Genomic DNA, 20,807 nt, shown 5'->3' with positions numbered 1-20,807 from the left:
GAAGTTGCTAAAATTATAGAGATTAAACTATATTAATATAGTTATTGAGATCAAAAAAATAATAATAAATAAACAACGCGTTTGAAAACTAATTTGCTTTTCTAGCCAATTGGCCAACAATGAAAACTATGAAACGATCCGGAAATAAACAGTAAGATGTCCATACTATGTTTAGACTTCAAATAAAAAGACTTGTGATGGTTTAGATGGCTAGTTGGGTTGGATGATGATAACTGCTGGAGTTGGATTGAGAAATCAAGTGCATCCACCGTCTAATGCAAATTTAACTAGGCCTAGCCTAGCCTAGCCTAGCCTAATTTACCAAATTAATCACAACAGCTTAAAATGGTGTAATACTTACTGTTCAATAAATCAAAATTGTCATTCATATGGACCACTCTACAGCTCGTTCCAATGTTCTTTCTACATTGCATCACATCATTAAATGTATCTTCTCAACCTCTGTTTCTCATATGCCCTCCTCCCCCAGCTTCCTTCTTCCATCAAGCTTCCCACAGCCGCCCAAAAGAATGCCCATCACGACGGCACTGCATGCATAAATAATCAAACGTTTAGGGTTTACAATGAATAATTAGATCAAATCCTTGACCAAAACAATGGAAACCAATAAAAGGCATTACCCGTTCAAATGTATTATGTTTAGGTCACCACACGGGAAAATTACACATAAAATCAATTGTTTCATCATTATTTTTTGCATTAATACAGATATTGAATCTGTATATTATAACAATATGAGGCTTTCTTCGCGATGTTAAATACACGTTCCTATGAAGCACTTGTTTAATAAAAGGAACTCAGTGTATATGAGAACACACTTCATAAGATTGAGATTAAGAAACTCAGAACGTATTGAACATACTGCATCAAAAAGCAACCCAAAGAATTAATTGATTAAAAAACACGAATCCAATCACACAAAGAGATACACAGGAGTCATACTGTATGTAGAAGTATCAATTTGCTCGGGAAGTTCTTTAATATCCACCTCAAACCTTTCCTGAACCTGTAAAAAAGATAATAAAACAGTGGCAACACAAATGGACCTTCAGGGAAAAAAGGAAAGTAAAAGAAATTTAACCAATATATAATATCAAATATGGCCCATCTTCAATGCCTCTAGATTTGTTATCCATGTCATCTAATATGGACACTTTTGTTACTTGAATGTCATATGGGATGTGTCTAATATATCAGTTATATCTTTGGCTCAACAAATTGGCTGGAATGTTCCGTGAAACTTCATAAAACATTCATTCGATAGTGCCCCCCTCTCCCCAACACCAACAAAATAAAAAAAAAATTACAGTAATATAAAACACTATCTCATCTGAAATGAATAATTAGGTGAAACACACAACTAAACCTGATGTCCATACCCAAGTCTGTGTAACATAGGATGTGACCAAATTACCTGATTAAGGACATCAGAGTCAGAAGCAGAAGAAACAAACGTGATAGCGAGCCCCTTGGTACCAAACCTACCAGCTCTGCCAACCTGTCAGGCATGAATTATGGTGGAAGGTGAATTGGGACTCCATATCCATGGCATCCAGCACTATCATAACTGAAAATTCAACAAAACTTACACGGTGCAGGTAGGTGTCGGCAGAATCAGGCATGTCATAGTTGATAACAATGTTGACACGCTCAATGTCAATTCCTCTTCCAACTAAATCAGTAGCCGCAAGGATTCTTTTATGTCCCTCCTTGAATCCTTTATAACGTGTCAACCTAAAAAAATGGCCTTCAAGATTAGTCACCAATGAAATTGTAACCTAGGGAAGTACAGAAGGTAAACTGGGGACAGACAAAACCCAAGATTAGCAGAAATCACACAAATTGCAAGATACTTAGCAGGATATTAGGAATTAAAATCTACTCAAGACGCTCAATTTGGCAAACATACAGCCAAAGAAAAAAGTTCCCTGAGAATTTAATAATAAGAAGCATTTCCTCAGACCATGAAACAAATTCTGTAACAGGCCTCAACATTCTGGTATAAATTGCAATCCACAAGGAAAAGGTCTCATCACTACTGCCCACATCCCAGACCCTAACATGTTTACCATAAGGATTTAAATGGAGTACTATCAAATGTTTGGCATGAGGGCAGGCTACAATGCCCTGGCATCAGAAAACAAAGCTTCCTTGATAAATATGGAAAAAGTAAAGTTTTTTGTTGTAATTTTCTCCTCCAAAGTATGTCGCTCTTACAAATGCAATTCTTTAAACCCTTACCAAGTGAGAATTGTTCAATGAATTCAAACTTAGCTCCTATCCTCTAAAATAAGAAACCCAGATAAACAAAAGAACTCTTTGTTGCCTTTGAAGATGCATAGCTTGAACCAATTAAATCACAAGAAAACCAACTGTACAAAATTCAACAATCGTCCATGAGGGCAGAATACTATCAGACTATCATGTATCTGACGTGTAATATGGCTTTACAAGGTCCAACATGTTAGCCTAACATTGAGACACATTGACCAGACATCATTACTATGATATAGTAGCAATATTCAGGTTCCATCTGAATCAATCTAGGAATGCTAGGACACAGGCATTTGGCCAGTACACAGGTATGAGCATAAAAGGACATGGCAACAGAGCAGAGGCATATAATTTGACAAGCTCGGCTCTTTGAGGGAAGGTCATGTGGAACTCAAATATCTTGGAATGAGACAAATCAAATCTTGGGATTTTGTGGCTTGGTGGCTGAAGAAAAAGGCTTACCTTCAATTGGCATCCAAACAGATATGCCAAGAAGCCCTGCTTTGAAGCAGGACAACTTAATAGGAATGGACTCTAGCACAAGGCCAATCCACATATGATTTAATTCAAGTTTAAACTCTTCCTGAATAAGGGTCAGGCTTGGCTAGTTTATCCTTGTCCTTGACAAATCCAAATCCTAGGAGGAATAATGTACTCTTATTTTGTGGGCTTCATCCATCAGATGGATGGACATTAATTGCATAGTCCCTCTCCTCCTACATCCAAGTGGCTTGTCTTTCAACCTCCCAGCCAATCAGGGGCACCCAGAGCTCTGGCACAGCTACAGAATCTGTTTCCTTGAAATCCTGATACTCAAAATGACAAACATACATGTACATACCCATGGTAAGAAAACCCGCATTCTACTGTTTGAGCTTATAAAGTGTTGCATACAGTGATGTTTTTGACCTACACAAATCAGTTTACCTACTGCCACAACGAGGTATGGATGACAAAATTAAAAGACAACATAAAAACCTAGTAGGGACTCAAAACGGATGTGATACAATATGTCAAGCAGTACATCAAAAAATATAGTGCATACCTAGAAGAAAACTCAAACAAATGAGAGGTGTTAGAACATGTCCAGCAATTTTTTTAAGGATACCAGAAGGGAAGTACATAAAAATAATAATGTTTTCTTTGATAGCTAAATTGTTTAATTATGCATATCACAAGTTTTTTTTCTGATTAACACAAACAAAATTTTATAATTGAGTTGCTTGAACTAGAACCTCACTAGCTGAATCATTGCCCAAGAACAAAGAAACCCACCCTTATCTGCATAGAATAGAATGTAATAAAATGAAATGCTAGAATTAATCATATCTAAGATATCCAAAGGAATTAATACGTCATTTGCACAAATACATGAAACAATTTGAGAATCAAACTTGAAGTCCTGATTTTCTTAGGTATATTTCTTCAACTAATCAAAAGCTCTTTTATCACCTTGCAGACGGCTTTAAAATACATTAGACCTTCAGAACATATCAATTGATAGGGCAAGGCAAGCCTATTGTGGACCCATTTTTTCCAATTTTGTTTTTAATTGAAAAATAAAATAATTATTCAATAACTATTTATTTTTTTCAAAAAGAAAAGAAAAGAGTAAAAACAAACACAAGAAAAGGTTTTTTTGCAATATTTTCAAAACAATTCATGTTTCTTTTTTCCAGTAATTAACAATTCATTTTTCAATCCAATCACATATAATCATTCTTGTTAACATCACAATATTAATGCTATAAAGTTATACCATGATTTTATGTCATGTAGAGTCATGACTTGTGTTATCATCCTAATATTAAAATTTTAATCATTTCTACACTAGTACAAATATTAATGTTACCAATATAATATCATGATTGTTAAGAATTACTTACCCCCCCCCCCCCCCTCTCTCTCTCTCTCTCTCACACACACACACACACAATGATCTTGACATTAATCACTAGTGTCAGTACTATATTGGCAATGATAATCAATATGTACTAAAATTCTAATATATACAAAAAAAAAGTGTCCTAAACACATGAGGCTCCCCACTTTGAGAGGATTGGGGTAGGGCCATTTTTTTATGCAAAGAGAATGTTTTATAAGTCAAACCCACGACCTTCCAAACATAAAGGAGCAACCATACTCTTTACTACATTATTATTACTACTACTACAACTACATTTTAAATTCATATTTGAAGTACTAATATTATTTTAATATAAAACTATTTTTATTTTTATGGAAATAATAACATTCATATGAATATTTTAGGCATGATTGACTCTGGGTTTGAGGGTGATTTCAAAGTGTTACCCCCACCCTCATAAAAAAGGATAAATGCATCAGTGGGATATAATACTCTCCCTCCCAAAGTCCGGCTATTTTTGAGCTATGGTGAGATAGTATGTCCTGCCATGGTTGTCAAAGGCACGAGGCACATAGAGGTGCAGCTATGTGCACCTCATCACCACTAAGGCACGGTGCCATGCTTGAGGCACTGCCTAGGCACACAAGACGTGCACCTCATGCAAGGCGCAAGGGGCGTGTGGCACATGCCTTGTATATATAAGTGTATTAAAACCCTATTTCTTGTCCATTTGTCATCTTAGATCTTATTTCTTGTTGATTTGGTTGCATATTCTTGTATATCGATGAGAGGCAAATCTAACGATGTAAGCTGGAGGTTTGTTGGATCTTTGACCCATCATCAAGATCCTTTGGCAATGATGTTCACTTGCTAGAGAACTATTCACTTCTGTGTTTTGCTTCATTTTATTTCTTTCTTCTAATTTCTTTTGCAATTTAGAATAAACTAATTATTTGTTGTAATTGTTTATCACTGTGTTCTACTCTTTAACTTTTTTTTTGTTCTAGTTTCTTGCTAAGAAACAAATGTTTTTATTGTGTGCTCTACTACTTTTGCTCTTTTAATTTCTTTTTCAATTTAAAATAAACTAATTATTTTTTCGTAACTGTTTTTGCTATATGTTCCTGTTAAATAAGAAGTAAAGGGTATTAGTGTAAATAGTTTAAAATTCTTGTATTACACACGTAATGTATGAATGTATTGATTTCTTCTACCATGGTATCAAAGCAAGTGAGAGAATTCTTTCCCACTATGTTATCCCTCAGCGGTGCCTTTCTTCTCAATACCTGGTTGCTCCAATGTCAACAATGCACGCGAAGACGTCGGCTAACTCATCGCCAATTCTAGTGCTTGTGACTATTTTTACTGTGCGCTCTACTATTTTTTTCTCTTCTAATTTCTTTCTCACATAGGTAACCTTACTGCTTGCTTTACTAAATCCTCATCATCTCTTGGACCATGGATCTTCGACTCTGGTGCCACCAATCACATGTCTGCTAATTGGTCTCTTCTATCTCATATTCAAACTTTGAAGTCTCAATCTCATGTTAAATTGGTCGATGGTTGTCACAGCTTAGTTACGAGTATTGGTACAGCACCACCCCTTCTAACTTTACCATTGTCAACTGTTTTACATTTACCACAGTGTCTCTTTAATTTACTTTCTGTCAGCCAACTCACCCATAGTTTTAATTGCTCAATAACCTTTTTGTCTGATTCTGTTCTTGTTCAAGATCAAAGGACTGGATGACAATTACCACATGGCTTAAGTCTCACAGACTATACTATCTACCTCACCCTACTTCATCAATAGCATGCATGACCACTACTTCCCACTACAGGTCCATTGCTGATTAAGGCTCCCGTCTCTACCCAATCTCCAAAAATGGTTCCTAGTCTCTCTAATATTTCTTCCTTAGAGTGTGAGTTTTGTCAACTTGAGAAACGTAGTCATAGTTCTTTCCCAAGTAGAGTCAATAAACATGCTAGTTCTCCTTTTTCAATGGTTCATTCCGATGTATGGGGTCCCAGTCATATTAGTTTAAAAGATGGTTTTCGTTATTTTATAACCTTTATTGATGGCTTTTCTCGAACTACATGGCTATATTCAATCAAAACACGTTCAGAATTGTTTTCTGTCTTCACTAGATTTTGCGTTGAAATTAGAACTCAGTTTAATGAGCCTATTCGTGTACTCGATAGTGATAATACTCTTGAATATTTGTCCTCACCATTTAAATCCTATATGGCATCTAATGGGATTCTTCACCAAACTTCGTGTCCTGAAACCCTATAACAAAATGGAGTAGCTGAACGAAATAATCATCATTTCATTGAGACCCCCAACACACTTCTTCATATGCATGTTCCACTTCAATATTGGGATGATGTTGTCTTAACTGCATGTTACTTAATTAACTGAATGCCATCTTCTGTCCTTAATGACCAGATTCCTTATTCTATTCTTTTTCCTTGGGGTGACTTATGTTCTCTCCCTCTTCGTACTTTTGGGAGTACTTGTTTTGTTCATCATCTTGCCTTAGGTCGTGATAAGTTATATGCTTGTTTTATCAAATGTGTTTTTCTAGGTTATTCACGCCTTCATAAGGGGTATCGTTGCTACTCTCCTCAATTAGCTCGCTATTTTGTTTCAACAGATGTTACCTTCTTTGAGTCATCTCCTTATTTTTCCTCTTCGTCTAAGGTCTTTGAGTCCGTGTCTATTAGCTTACCTTTGCCTGTTCCTTTTCTTGATCTTTCATCTTCTCCTTCACTGCCATCCATCTCTCGCCTTTATTGCCCCAATCTTCAAGTCTATAAGCAAGGTTCTCGACCTATGGCCCAACCAACAAGACATGTCGTCACTAGTCCGAGGGAGCCATCCCTTGACTCATTCTCTATACCCATTAGTTCTTCCTCCTCTGGTCTGTCACCCTCTGATATTGACTTACCTATCGCTCTTCATAAAGGTACTCGTCATTGCACTACTCTTCATCCCATTTCACATTTCGTTAGTTATAGTTCTTTGTCCCCTACATATGCTACTTTTATTTCTTCTTTATCTTCTATTTCTCTTCTTAAATCTGTTTCCAAAGCTCTTTCCCATCCAGGGTGACAGGCTGCTATGGCTGGCGAAATGTCTGCCTTACATTCCACTGGGACTTGGGACCTCTTCCCAAGGGTAAGTCTACTATTGGTTGTCATTGGGTTTATACAGTTAAGGTTGGTCCTAACGGCCAAATTGATCGCCTTAAGGCTCGCCTTGTTGCCAAATGATACACTCAGATTTTTGACCTTGATTATGGTGATACTTTTTCCCCTGTTGCTAAGATCTCCTCTGTTTGCCTTTTCTTGTCCCTTGCTGTTATGTTTCATTGGCCGCTTCATCAACTGGACATAAAAAATGCCCTTCTTTATAGAGATTTACAAGAAGAGGTGTATATGAAGCAACCTCCTGACTTTGTTGCTCAGGGGGACCCTAGCCTAGTGTGTCGACTTCAAAAATACTTATATGGTTTAAAACAATTTCCTCGAGTTTGGTTTAGTCGATTCAATTTAGTTGTTCTTGAGTTTGGGTTAACTTGTAGTGAAGCTAATCATTCTATTTTTTTATTGCTCTCAGTCTAGCCGCCACATTCTTCTAGTGGTGTATGTTAATGATATAGTACTTACAAGGGATGATGATGTTGGTATCACTGAATTGAAGACACATCTTCACCAAAAATTTCAAACTAAGGATCTGGGTTCCTTAAAATAGTTTTGGGTATTGAGGTAGCTTGGTCAAAGCAAGGAATCTATATTTCTCAAATAAAGTATGCCTTGGATATGCTAGAGACAAGGTTGCTTGGATGTAAGCTACTAGATACTCCTATGGATCCGAATATCAAATTGTTACCAAGACAAGGGAGCCTGTTTCTGACCCTGGGCGCCATCGTCGACTGATTAGGAAACTTAGCTACCTCACAATCACATGTCCTGATATTTCATTTGTTGTGAGTGTGGTAAGTCAGTTCTTAGATTCGCCTTGTAACAGTCACTGGGAGGCAGTGATTCATATTCTTCGATATATTAAGACTGCTCTCGATTGGGGTGTATCGTATTAGAATCATGGACACAGTCAAATTGTAGGATATACGGATGCTGATTGGACAGGATCACCTAGTGACAGACAATCCACATCTAGATGCTGTGTATTTGTGGGCAGAAACCTAGTCTCTTGAAAAAGTAAGAAACAAACTATTGTCGTCAGATCTAATGCAGAAGCTGAATATAGGGCAATGGTTGTAACATGCGAACTAATGTGGCTGAAACAATTAATTGAAGAGTTAAGAGTTACACAGGTCAAGTCTATGCAATTGATTTATGACAATCAGGCTGCAATGCATATTGCTTCTAATCCTGTGTTTCATGAGAGAACCAAGCATATTAAAATTGATTATCACTTTGTTAGAGAAAATGTATTCTCTGGGGATGTAGTTACAACATATGTGGGTTCCAACAATCAATTAGTTGATTTACTCACCAAATCATTTAAAGGTTCTCATGTTAATTACATTTATACCAAGTTGGACATGCTCAATATATATGCTCCAGCTTGAGGGGAAGTGTTAAATAAGAAGGGGTATTAGTGCAAATAACTTAAAATTCTTGTATATATATTCCTTATATTACACACTTAATGTATGAATGCATTGTTTTCTTTAACAGTTTTGATGTAATTTTTGTTCTTTCTTCTAATTGCAAAAGAAATTAAAAGAGACTAATTCTTTTCCCAAAATTGTTTTTTTTTTTTTTTTTTGGCAGTGTGTTCTACTATAATTTTTTCTTGCCTTTAATCTCTCTTGCAATTAAAAGAAACTAATTATTTTTCTACAATAATATTAGTTATTGTATGGTTACTCATTTGTCATTTATGACTTTAAGAGTTCACATCTCCTTATAGGTACCTATTGAAAACAATGGTGCATAAGTAGTTTGTAAGCATTTTGAATAAAGTGCTTCATGTGCCTGAGACTTGCCCTTCGCCTTGTGCCTCACACCTAGGCCCCAAGCACTAATTTGCGCCTTGCCCCTTTGGCAACTATGTGTCCTGCCACTCCTTATCTCACTGAACAAAACAGATGCAAACTGGAAGGTTAGAAAGAAGGGATAACCATCAACTCCAGTGGTTTCACGCTAGCATTTATGAAGGCAATTAGTTTAAAAAGTAGCTGGTCCAACTTTGCCCAGTAGAAACAAATATGCCTAAATCCTGTAAATTCCCCTGCTCCCCCAGGAAACAGCAAAAGAGTTGAGAAAGGCCAACGTCATTGCAGGACCATAAATGTAACTAAAAGCTCTATGACTTGAATCCTACCAAATGTTACTTGATGCAGCACAACATATCAAGCCTCTATCCCACTAATGGGGTGGGCTACATGAATTCTAGCTTGCCAATCATTTCTTTATGGTTTTATCGGTAGAGCCCTCATTAAGTCATAACTCATATAATACCCAAGTGCCACCCACCAAGTTTTTCTCATCTTCCTTACCTCTTCTACTAGGTACTTGTTCAATTCCATCCACTCTCCTCATAGAAACCTTTAGGGTGTGTTTGATAACATGGAAAATACATGAAAAATGTCACATCCAAGGAATTGAATTCCATCTTTGGTGTTTGACACACTATATTTTCCATGGAATTGAATTCCATGGTACAATCATTAAAGCATATTTTTGTCTATTTTCCATGGAAAATTCCATCTAGGGGGAGATGATTTTTGTTTTCCATGCAAGTTAGAAAATGCTTTCCTTTCCAACTAAATGCTATTAAACACACTCTTATTTATCTTCTTTTCACATTACTAAATCACCGTAATCATGTCTCATCCATTTTATCTTTCAATAGGAACAACTCCAACTATATTACAAATAATCTTATTTCTAATTTTTTCTTTTCTTTCCTAGCCACACATCCATCTTAACATCCTCCATCTGCATTACACTCATATTTTGCATGCATTGATGATTTCCCACACAACATTCATTGTCATACAACAGAGCTGGCCTTATACATGTCTCATAAAATTATCCTTTCTAACTTCAATGGGAACGTCACCTTAACATAAAACAATGAGTGCACTTTTCCATTTTACCGCCATACCATACTTTTATGATGATGACGATGTCTTATATATCTCACAGTTACACATGCACACCCAAACTTCACCAGTTCACCCCTTCACAACAGAGAAGAAATCAATAAATTAAAACATAAAAATACAGATCTACTAATATTGACAAAGAAGAACAAAATGGATACAGCAAAGAAGAATGAAGAAGAAGAAATTTTAAATTCACAAAGAACACCCAAAAAAAAAAAAATACTGTAACTGAGACTATCAACCACTGGGGGAATCTGGGAGACCATTGATGGAATGAGAACAATGGTTGACCGTCAGTGCTAGGGAAGGAAACTTGTGGTTAAGTCTTAGGAGAGATTAAGGAAAAGAATGTGGTGGAATGATAAGTTGAGCACTAGAAGGAGACCCAATTCTCACAAAAGCTTGTTTGAAATGGAATTGTTTTGGGCCTTAAAGGCCATCAGTGTACAGTCAAACCACGCTGGTTCTTGTGGTACACGGTTTGACTGCCGGTTCACTACAAAATCACCTGGGTTTTTCCTCAAACGGTTTTCATGCTTGGACCAAACAAGCCATGGGACCGGTCCATGGTCCAACCGTCAGTCCAGTCTGGTTTTGAGGCAAAATTGTTTGAAACAATGATAAATCTAGCAAAACGGTCCCATGCACTAGTCATAAGCGTCCTAAAGCAGTGGACAATGTTTTCCCAGTTCCATGTCCAGTACCAGTTGCAATTTTCTCATTGGCCACAATGAAATTGAAAGCCATACATTATGTGGGAAGAAAAATGTCACAGGTTGAAAAACATTGATTTTTTATCATGGAACTCTAATAAGCACCTTACAAACATTCCAAAGCATGACCAGAGCACAAAAAAGTTTTTTGACTTGAAGTACTGAGGTAAAGGCCAAACTTCGCAGGTGAATTATAGTCCATAGCAACTTACAATTTAGCAAAGACTAAAGATAAATTTAACTGTATAGAAAGATTGTCAAGCCCAGAATAAGTAAGAGAAATAAAGGCACCAAAACAAAACAAAAAAAAAAAGGAAAGAAAAAAGAACCAAATGACACTAAAATCCAAACTTAGGACCGTATAAGGACATTTATCACATTCATTTGAGAGTTTATTCACACTTATGGCAACATACAGTCGACCATCAGAAATACAGGAATGCTAGAACAGCCATGAGTTGAAACTACAGGAAGGATCACTAACTAAACAAAAGACATAGACATTTACTCAATACTGCCCTTATCAAGTTTGATGAGCTACCTTTCTTCTTGAGACATTCCAGAATGGATGCAGATAGAAGGAAAGTTGCATTCAATGAGTAATTTGTTTAGCTCAGCTGCTCTGCTGACGCTTTTGACAAAGATGACAACTTGGTTGAAGTCCAGTGCATCAAGGAGATCATTCAACTTGCGGTTTTTCTCAAGCTCACTCAGTTTAATATAATGCTGATGACAAAAATATGATAGCAATGGTAAGTGAGAGACTTTAACAGAAACCACTGCTGCTCAACAATATACAATGTGAATACCTGTACAAGCCCATGAAGAGTCAATTTGGCCTCATCATCCACATAAATTTCCATTGGCTGAAATATAAAACAGAACAAAATATATTAGACCATTCTTAAGGTAACAGAAACAACTGAAGAAACTATAAATTGCTTAGAAACTAAGACAGGTTTATACACAGCTCAGATTCTGAGTACAAGCATTTACATTGTGACTTCCAATGTCACAGAATATAACATGAGGAACAAGTATTTCCACAATATTGTTAAAATTCCAAATCATATCTTTCTTTTTTGTTTGTTTAACATCATTTTAAGCGTAACTTTCTACCAATTGTCAACCTACATAATTAAGATAGTCTATAAGCTAATTTTGTTGCAACATGGCTATTCACATTCAAGCTTGATAAAATCAGAAAAGTCAAATTTAACAAATCAAGTAGTGGTAAAATATAAGGGAATATAAGCCACTGTTAGGAGGAAAATTCACTTTTTCTTTTTCTGGGCTTCAAGGGGAGAGAATCCATGTTTGGCTATACAAAAAGGTATGCAACCCACACAACTGAGAATCTCCCAACATGATGAAGACATGAGACACTTTGAGCCTTTGCCACCCACAACAAGAGACTTTTCCAGCTATATTTATCTAACTTCACTATTTCAGTTCACTTATTTTATTTTTCAACATCCATATCTAAATGAGGGACTAGGTTACCTAATAAAAACATTATCTAAAAGTATAATGTTTCATTTCATCTAACATTTACAATGAAAATTAAACTCGATATCATGAATGTTAATACTTTCCCATTGGTAAACCCTTGGATAATTCAGTTAGGCATCCAACAATACATTCACAGAATACCTACCACATGAACTTCTACTATAAAAGATATCCCTGTCCAGTGTCTGCAGAAACATTAAGTCATTCATATTTAACCATATGTTTCTTTTATATGTGATGTCTTCCTGCAACTTTATGCTCCTTCACCATAACATAAAAAGTTCCAATTCCTAAAAATCTACTCCAATAGTTGCTCATCCACAAACCTTCAAAGTACATATAAGAAGTCTAGAGCACTCTGCAGTGCAGAGCGCATAGAGAAATTAATGTGCTCTTAAAAATAATCCCAATGGATGTCCTAACAGTAAACTAAATATTGAAAAATGCCAGAAAAAGTCAAGTAAACAAGATTCCATCTGCACCTTGAATTATATAATTTTAAGAATCATGTTTGACACATCATGTCCTAAAGCAAAGTTTTAATAAGACTTGACACCACATGTACGGTACTGCACAATGTTTATATGCAAAAAAAACATGACCCATAATGTCACCCACGCGCAATCAGTCAATCATATATCCAGAGAATAACCAAAAGCATCACCAATAACATTACAAGATATAGACTGATTCTCTTTGACAGACCATAAAGTACTAATACACAAAGAACCAAAAAATAGCATATGCTGGTAAACCTGTCTAGCCTAGCATAACCATAGAAAAGACAGCTTTGATAGTACAGCACAGGAAATTTGAGAAAAGAAATATTACATCTTGCATAAATTTCTTGCAAACCGGGCGAATCTCCTTGCTGAGTGTAGCTGAAAACATCATAACTTGCTTATCATGAGGAGTCATCTTAAAGATTTCCTGCACATCTCTCCTCATGTCTGTAGAAAAGGTACAAAAGCAAATTATTAATGTTGAAAGGAAAGGGGAGATGGCACTGATGCAGAAGTAATGCAGTCCAATTTTTGAAATAATCAAGACACAGTATCCAATAGCAGAACTTTACCGAGTGATTCTAGCATCTTGTCACACTCATCAAGGATAAAATGCCTCACATTCTTCAAGCCAAGATCCTTATCTCTTGCAAGAGCCAATATTCTTCCAGGTGTTCCAACAACAATATGAGGGCATTCATTCTTGAGTAAATCCTTGTGAATCTTGATATTGACACCACCATAAAAGACAGCAACCTTAATATCAGGCAAATAGGTACTGAATCTCTCAAATTCATGGCAGATCTGTACAGATAACAATAATTCATTAAAGAAGGATACTCTTATAAAGTGTAATAACTCAGACATTGAAGGACATGTGAATAGAAAAAAATAGCACTGAATAAGGGAAGGTGCCTTGGATACTTATAAGTGTACATCACATACCTGGTAAGCCAATTCCCTTGTATGGCAAAGTACAAGAGCAGCAACTTGTCCTGTGACAGGTTCAATTTGCTGCAGAGTAGACAGAACAAATACTGCAGTCTTTCCCATCCCTGACTTTGCTTGACAGATGACATCCATTCCTAATATAGCTTGAGGTATGCATTCATGTTGCACTGGTGGAGAAGCAAAGAAAATTGGAGGAGATGAAGCCACCATAAGTACAAATGACCTTCCAGGCCCTTTTAATGGAAAGATTTACCAAACCAGTTTTTATTCTGAAATCATGAATAAGAGAATATTTTTTACCTGAAAAGTATAAGATTACAAGTTAAAGGCTAGGTATGGCATGCATCAGCACCATCACAAAGTACAAATACAGATGAAATTGTAAATCTTAAAACATGAAACGAACAGGCTTCAAGCATGAAGGCTGAGACCTGAGAAACCAAAAGCATGACAAGCCATCCACCATTGGATGATGAAAAGAAAAAACCAGTAAGACAAGTAATTAGATATGGGCACAAAATGTTCACATTTCAAAATGCAGTTGAACTTAACACCTTTGTAAAGTGTAATGCATTGGAAGTATTTTAGGAAACAATGGGAATAACAAAAAATACTATTATTATTGTTAATATTGGAAACATATCAAAATGCTAGAAACAAACTAAATACCAATTTGAAAACACAATGAAAATCTAAACATTGTAGACCACAAAACAAAACAAAAAAAAAAAGAAGTAAGAAATTTGAAAGTAAATTCAAATTAAAACAGGAATTAATATCAAACATATCAGTCTTATCAAACAGGAGCATGATTCTGAGTGTGAATGAGGTTCAATATTGTGAAGTATGTAAAATTCTGAGACTGATTTGTGATGGGGATATCAAAAATACACACAGGTTAATTACTCTCAAGTGTGGCACATCTTCCATGCAGACATGCTACAGTCTCCATCCCTCCCACACTCTTACAGTTCTCCCAAAAAATGTCAACCAAACTACACTCTTACAGCTCAGTGGCTGACACAAACAGCCCCCCTCCTCCTCTCACTTTGTGGGGGGGTTGATGTACAGCATAACCCACTAAATCCCAATAGTTGACTAAACCAAACACCAAAACATCTCAAACAACCAAACCCCGAAACAAGAAGATGATTTACAGATTCCACACTATTTTCACACATAAAGCACAAACCAAAGCAACCTGCCTACACTTCCCCAAACCATTGGCAATAAGGAGGAACCAAGGGCAGCTAAACACACAAAGAAGGCACATCTATGGTGAACACTTAATATCAAACAGCTCTCCCAAAAAATGCTAGAGATTTCCTAATCAAAAAGGCACCATAAAAATATCAAATGCAATGGACACCGCACCCCAGTCAACTGATAATCACTTAGGAAGATGTAAAGATTTGAAAAAGACTCCCATTCCAAAAAAGAGCTAGTGGAGTGAGAAGCACTCAGCTCCACCACCAACCTGAAAAGATGAGGAAACATCTCAGTGATCTCACACAAAGCCCTACAGTCACAACAATAATCCAACCACAATCTAATGATTCTAATCCAAGCCCCTTACAACAATCACAATCCTTAATCCAACTAGGCGGGGTCAGCTACATGTAATCCTAGCCCCTTAAGGCTTAACCTAAAAATATCATAAAATCTCCACCCCCTCATCCTGCCCTCCAACAGGGAGAAATCCTACCCAAAGACCAATGCACCAACAGACTACCATTCTTATTAGAATAATAACTCTCCTCCAAAAACTATTTGACTCAGTTATAAACCTCCATAATGATTTACCAAGTAAATATTCATTTATAACACTAATCGCTGAACACTTAAGAAACCCACCTATCCAAAACAAACAATACAAATTCCAAAATTAGCAGACACATTTCCAAGGTAGCCAGGGGCAAAAGGTGCCCATAAGGTGCTATGAAATTATATCACCTGAGGGGCTAGGCGCCAAAAAAGCACTTGCTGCTCGCCTGACAAAGCAAGGCACTAAATTAATAAAAAATAATAATAAATATATATATGAATATGAAAAAGTCAATCAAATAATAATGAAACATTTGGAATACTTATATATTGACACATAAAATATAAGTTATATAAATTACATAAAGTTATATAATATAATATTTGAACACAAAATATATAAGTTATATTATAATTCATAAAAAGTAATATAATATATAATATTAAGTAAGTGTTAACACACAAGTGACAAACAATATTGAATACTCAAAATCGGTGCGCAACAACACTTTGAAAAGTTAACAAAACAGTGACTGCACCAGTGAGCAAGAGCAATCGTGACTGAAAAGTTAATACTGAGTAACAATGCAACAGTGACTAAAAAGCAACATCAATATTATAACATACAACACTTTGAAAGAAATGAAGTCTCAGAAAAGAAACAAAGAAGTGTGCAGCAAAAAGAGGGAAAGTAGCAAACAATGCATTTCAACATTACCACAACAATAGACCACCCTAAAGAGCAATATTAGAGGAGGTCTGACCACCAGAGGTTCACCTATCACAGGCGAGACTGCAGTGGTGAGCAGTCCCCGGAAGGGTATGGGGAATCGCACTCCAAGGGTCCCCGGAAGGGTATGACCTCCAACCACTGCTCTTGAAATCACCTCCCTCAGATCTATGAGATTACGTCGATTAAAGCTACTGAAAAGCAACAAAAATGGCAAACAAAGGATCCAGGTGTGTGTTTGCTTTTCTCCTTTTGTTTTTTCAGTTTCCACTTCATCATACTCTTCTTATTACACTCAAGCGACCCTTCACGATGCCTTCTGCAGGCAACCCTTCATGTTTCTTCTATTTTCTTTTAGGTTTGTATTCATTATAGCCTAGGCAACCACTTGTGGTGCTCGACGCGTCACCAAAGGCGCTCACCTAGGCAGCACCTGACTAAAGGAGCCTCCCCTAGCAATAGGCGAGGCGCTTCCATGGCACCTTGCATTGACCAAGCGCCTAGGTGAGCTAAGCGCTCACCTTTGACTACACTACACATTCCTAATGTCATGTTTATAAATACTACCCTCAAGACCAATTTCCAATCTATAATCTACACATTCACTAGCCACTAAAATCATGTTTATAAATACTACCCTCAAACCAATTTCCAATCTATAATCTACACATTCATTAGCCACTAAAATCTACCAACCCCAAAAAAACAACCCTGCACCACTAATATCATCTATGAGTCTAGTTGATGAAAACCTTTTTCTGAGAATATTATAAACATTATTTATGACGTGGAACATCCAGCCCAAAAGAGTCCGAAAGAAGCCTGATGAGCCCTTTCAGTTTTCTACCTCAATTAGGATTTCAGTTTTCTACCTCAATTAGGATTTCAGTTTTCTACTGCAATTAGGATTTCAGTTTTACTTCAATTAGGATTTCAGCTTTCTACTTTAATTAGGATTTGACTTTTGTTTTTCTCTTCCTGATTCAACTAGGAATTCCTTTTCCTGGTGAATTAAGGTTTAGGATTAGCCTATAAATATTCTTGTTATAAGTATTAGAGAGCAACTTTTGAATAATATCAGATTTCTTCTCCTAAATTCAATTTCATCTTCAGTTTCAACGTAAAGCTGGTTCAAATTGCTTCCTACGCTGCGTCAACCTACTAAGCAATAGGTCTAAAATCTTTTCAATCCGGAACAGCTGCTTATTTTGGGACAAAGACCATAGAAGTGGCATTGAAACTCCTCTAAAAGTAGGCCCAACTAATAGAATCACTACGGATAAACACTCTTTCCAGACCTACATCACTTCGACAATTCCATAAAAGGGAAAAGAAAACCCACCAACACCAGATGCCTAAACTGGGAAAGGTTCAACCAACTAAATGGGAAAAACAATTCATAAAAATGATAGATTCAATAACAATAGTAAAAAGGGAGAAAACTACTTTAACCATGTTCATATGCATTAACTCTTTTATCTCTCTTAAGAAATAAATTTATAAGTTTCTATATTCCCTAATGTTTTCCTTTAACAAAAAGGAAAATGGACCAACATTTTGTTTAATAATCATTACCAGTGTCAAAATAAGTAACTGCCATTAAAAACTTCATGCTTGGTAAGTTTTATATACTTTAGCAAAAACATTTGAAGTTTGATTTTCAACAAGTGATTCATGTCAATCACTTAGAAAATGAAAATTTTTAAGCCATTCCCACAAAGAAGAATATTTTGTTTCTTGGCATCATGCATACATATATGTGTAAGCAATCATTCCTGCCACAACATTTAACCCACGATAAAAATGTTAGCCAAGTAAATAATAAAAAAAATCTAAAGATTTCCAGGATAAAAAGAATAATAACAAAAATAAACTTCAACCACTATACAAAAGCAGTTCAGGACTTATAAGTTGAACATTTCACAAGCACAAACAGCATCCAGATTCAATTTTGGAAAGCAAAGTTGAACTTAAAACTAAGCTAACTTGAAGAGAGAGAAGCTCGATCATATATATGCAACTATTATATGAGATCTCATATAAATAATAACAAGAAGAAAATACTTTATACAGCCCAAAAAGTTGTTTTTATTTCATAGTTGCATTATAAAAGAATAATTAAAAATGATTACTCCATAAATTTAAGCAACACTGTGATCTAAATAGAAAAGAACATTATAATTTAGAATTTTGCCTTCTGAAGGATGCTCAAACCCAGAATCTACAATTGCTCGAAGAAGTTCTGGTTTCAACAAGAAATCTCTGAATCCTGAGCTGTGAATTCCAACATAACCCCTGCATACAATGCAAGACAAAAGAGGTGACTCAATATGATGTACTCACATGAAGAAACCCTATATGATTACAGCAATGTGGGAGATAAGTTACAGCCATTGCAAGATATAATGACCTTTAAGCAAAAATTCAGTAGCATATTAAGTAACACTAACTCACATTTTCAACATGTAAGACCTCCTTTGCATGGACTACTATTCCTTTTAGACAGGCCGAGGTCATAAAAAGCTTTCCAAAGTCACTGAGTTGGGAACACATAAATCCTTCTTTTTTTTTCTCTCGCTCTTTGTAAAGGGGTGTGTCAGCATATTTTATTAGAGTCCTCAATGAGAAAAGTAGAAGTTCAGGGGGCCAAATACTAATTAACTGGAGGATCTAATGACAAAATTTAGAAGTCATAAATGGAAAACATAAACATATCAAGAAGAGGGGAGAGCGGAGGGGCAGAGAGAACCATCTCCAACTCCTTACTAGTTTACACAACAGCAATGGTGGTTGTATCATCCCTTATGGAATAAGGTTTAAGTTGTCATTCCTCTAGTACAGAGACCTCAAGTTCAAGTCTAATTAAGACCATAAAAAAATGGATCATTTGTGTTAGGTGAAGAGTAAACAGGAAGCGAAATTATGGTTTTGTCCAAATTATGGTCAGAAATTTCACTTGTTACTTAAGATGTCCTTTGGTTTGGACAAACAGGACTAAAAGTCCAAGCTAGACAAAAGAACAAGCTTTAGTCACGTTGAGGGGCAAGATCCTTTTTTATGGTCTTCAATGAGCAATGAGGCCAAAAATCAGCTGATACAGATTTTATAAACTTCATAGTTAGGCTGCCTCAGCAAGCCTACCAGATGAAAAATTCTTAAATAGTTGATTCACTGGGACCAAAATTCCAGCTTTAGTGTTATTGAGGAACTTATACACTGGAAATCTAGTGTACCTCATACATTTTCAAATTTCATTATCAACTCTTTCCAGATGCTCTTAAACAAACATGCGCCGAGTTAAACAGAGAATTAACAGCAGAGCAATTACGCAGCAAAATCAACCAGAAAATAACTGAGTCACGATTCAGTTGCCAATAGAAATGTTAATACCGAATCAAATATGACAACATTTAGGACATTTCTAGTAAGTGTAGACTAAGAACAAAGTATCCAACTCTTCTAGATTGAGAAAAAATACTTCTTGGAGGAGTCTCCAGCGGCGTTAGCATTGGCGGAATCAGGAGCTTTGTCGTCCTCCTCTTCGTAGTCAAGAAGCTCTTCCTCGTAAGCCTCGTTGTCCTTTACTTCCCCCATGATCCTTCAAACATTCAAACATGCACATAGATTGTTCGAAAGGTTAGAATCAGGCTCATCGCTTTGAAATTTCATGAGACAGTGACGAGGCTAGTAGAGTAAGCTCGTGAAGATATACTCAAACCTTGAGCTCGAATGTGAAAGACAGACAGACAGCAAAGAGAGGTTGAGGCGTCTGCAAATGTACAAACCAGAAGAGCTCTGAGAGGCCCTCGGATCTAGGGTTTGGGGGATAGATATTCCAGGGAGCGTGCGAGCGCGGTATAACGAGGGCTGATGACTGGGAGTGCCAAAAGTACAACGCTACCCTCGTACATACGCCGCCGCCATCATTTCAAATTTCTTACAACGGTTTGAGAGGGGATAAGTTTGATTATTTAATAAATATTTAAATTTAAATTGAAATTATAAAATATATAAAACATAACATAATAAATAATATATTATTTTAAAAAATACTATTGGTACACCCATTTTGTACATCTTGGACTACATAATGGGGTATTATGACAAAAAAATCCTTCATGAGGCACATGTGAGGCGCAGAATATTTTGGTCATAATACCCCCTTATGTAGCTCAAGATGTACAAAATGGGTGTATATCTAGCATGATTCTATTATTTTTAAATTATTTCATAAAAAGTAAATTTTGATCCGAATGATAAAAATACTTGATATTTAAGACAATTCAAGACAACCTTATATAAAATGGTGAGTTTGCATTAAAGGAGGCT

General features: G+C 36.1%; 1 protein-coding gene across 2 annotated transcripts; it reads right to left on the bottom strand.

Annotated features, from left to right (window-relative positions):
• Window positions 1-224: 224 nt before the first annotated feature.
• Window positions 225-20,364, bottom strand: LOC127790589 (DEAD-box ATP-dependent RNA helicase 15-like). 2 transcript variants are annotated; one of them, XM_052320159.1, is made up of 12 exons: window positions 20,197-20,364; window positions 19,957-20,076; window positions 18,673-18,773; window positions 13,979-14,151; window positions 13,606-13,837; window positions 13,362-13,480; window positions 11,828-11,884; window positions 11,560-11,744; window positions 1,611-1,755; window positions 1,436-1,519; window positions 964-1,027; window positions 225-548 (listed from the first exon to the last, which is right to left on the bottom strand). In XM_052320159.1, the coding sequence occupies exons 2-12, from the start codon at window positions 20,070-20,072 to the stop codon at window positions 538-540; spliced, it is 1,287 nt and encodes a 428-aa protein (XP_052176119.1). In that variant the 5' UTR covers window positions 20,073-20,076; window positions 20,197-20,364; the 3' UTR covers window positions 225-537. The 2 variants fall into 2 exon arrangements, with proteins under 2 accessions (XP_052176119.1, XP_052176120.1); XM_052320160.1 differs by lacking the exons at window positions 19,957-20,076; window positions 20,197-20,364 and having other exon boundaries at window positions 13,979-14,284; window positions 18,673-18,764.
• Window positions 20,365-20,807: the final 443 nt, after the last annotated feature.

Source organism: Diospyros lotus, chromosome 14 (assembly GCF_014633365.1).
Source record: "Diospyros lotus cultivar Yz01 chromosome 14, ASM1463336v1, whole genome shotgun sequence".
Taxonomy (NCBI): domain Eukaryota; kingdom Viridiplantae; phylum Streptophyta; class Magnoliopsida; order Ericales; family Ebenaceae; genus Diospyros; species Diospyros lotus.
Note: the sequence above shows the minus strand (reverse complement) of the source record. Positions and strands in the feature narration are given on the sequence as shown.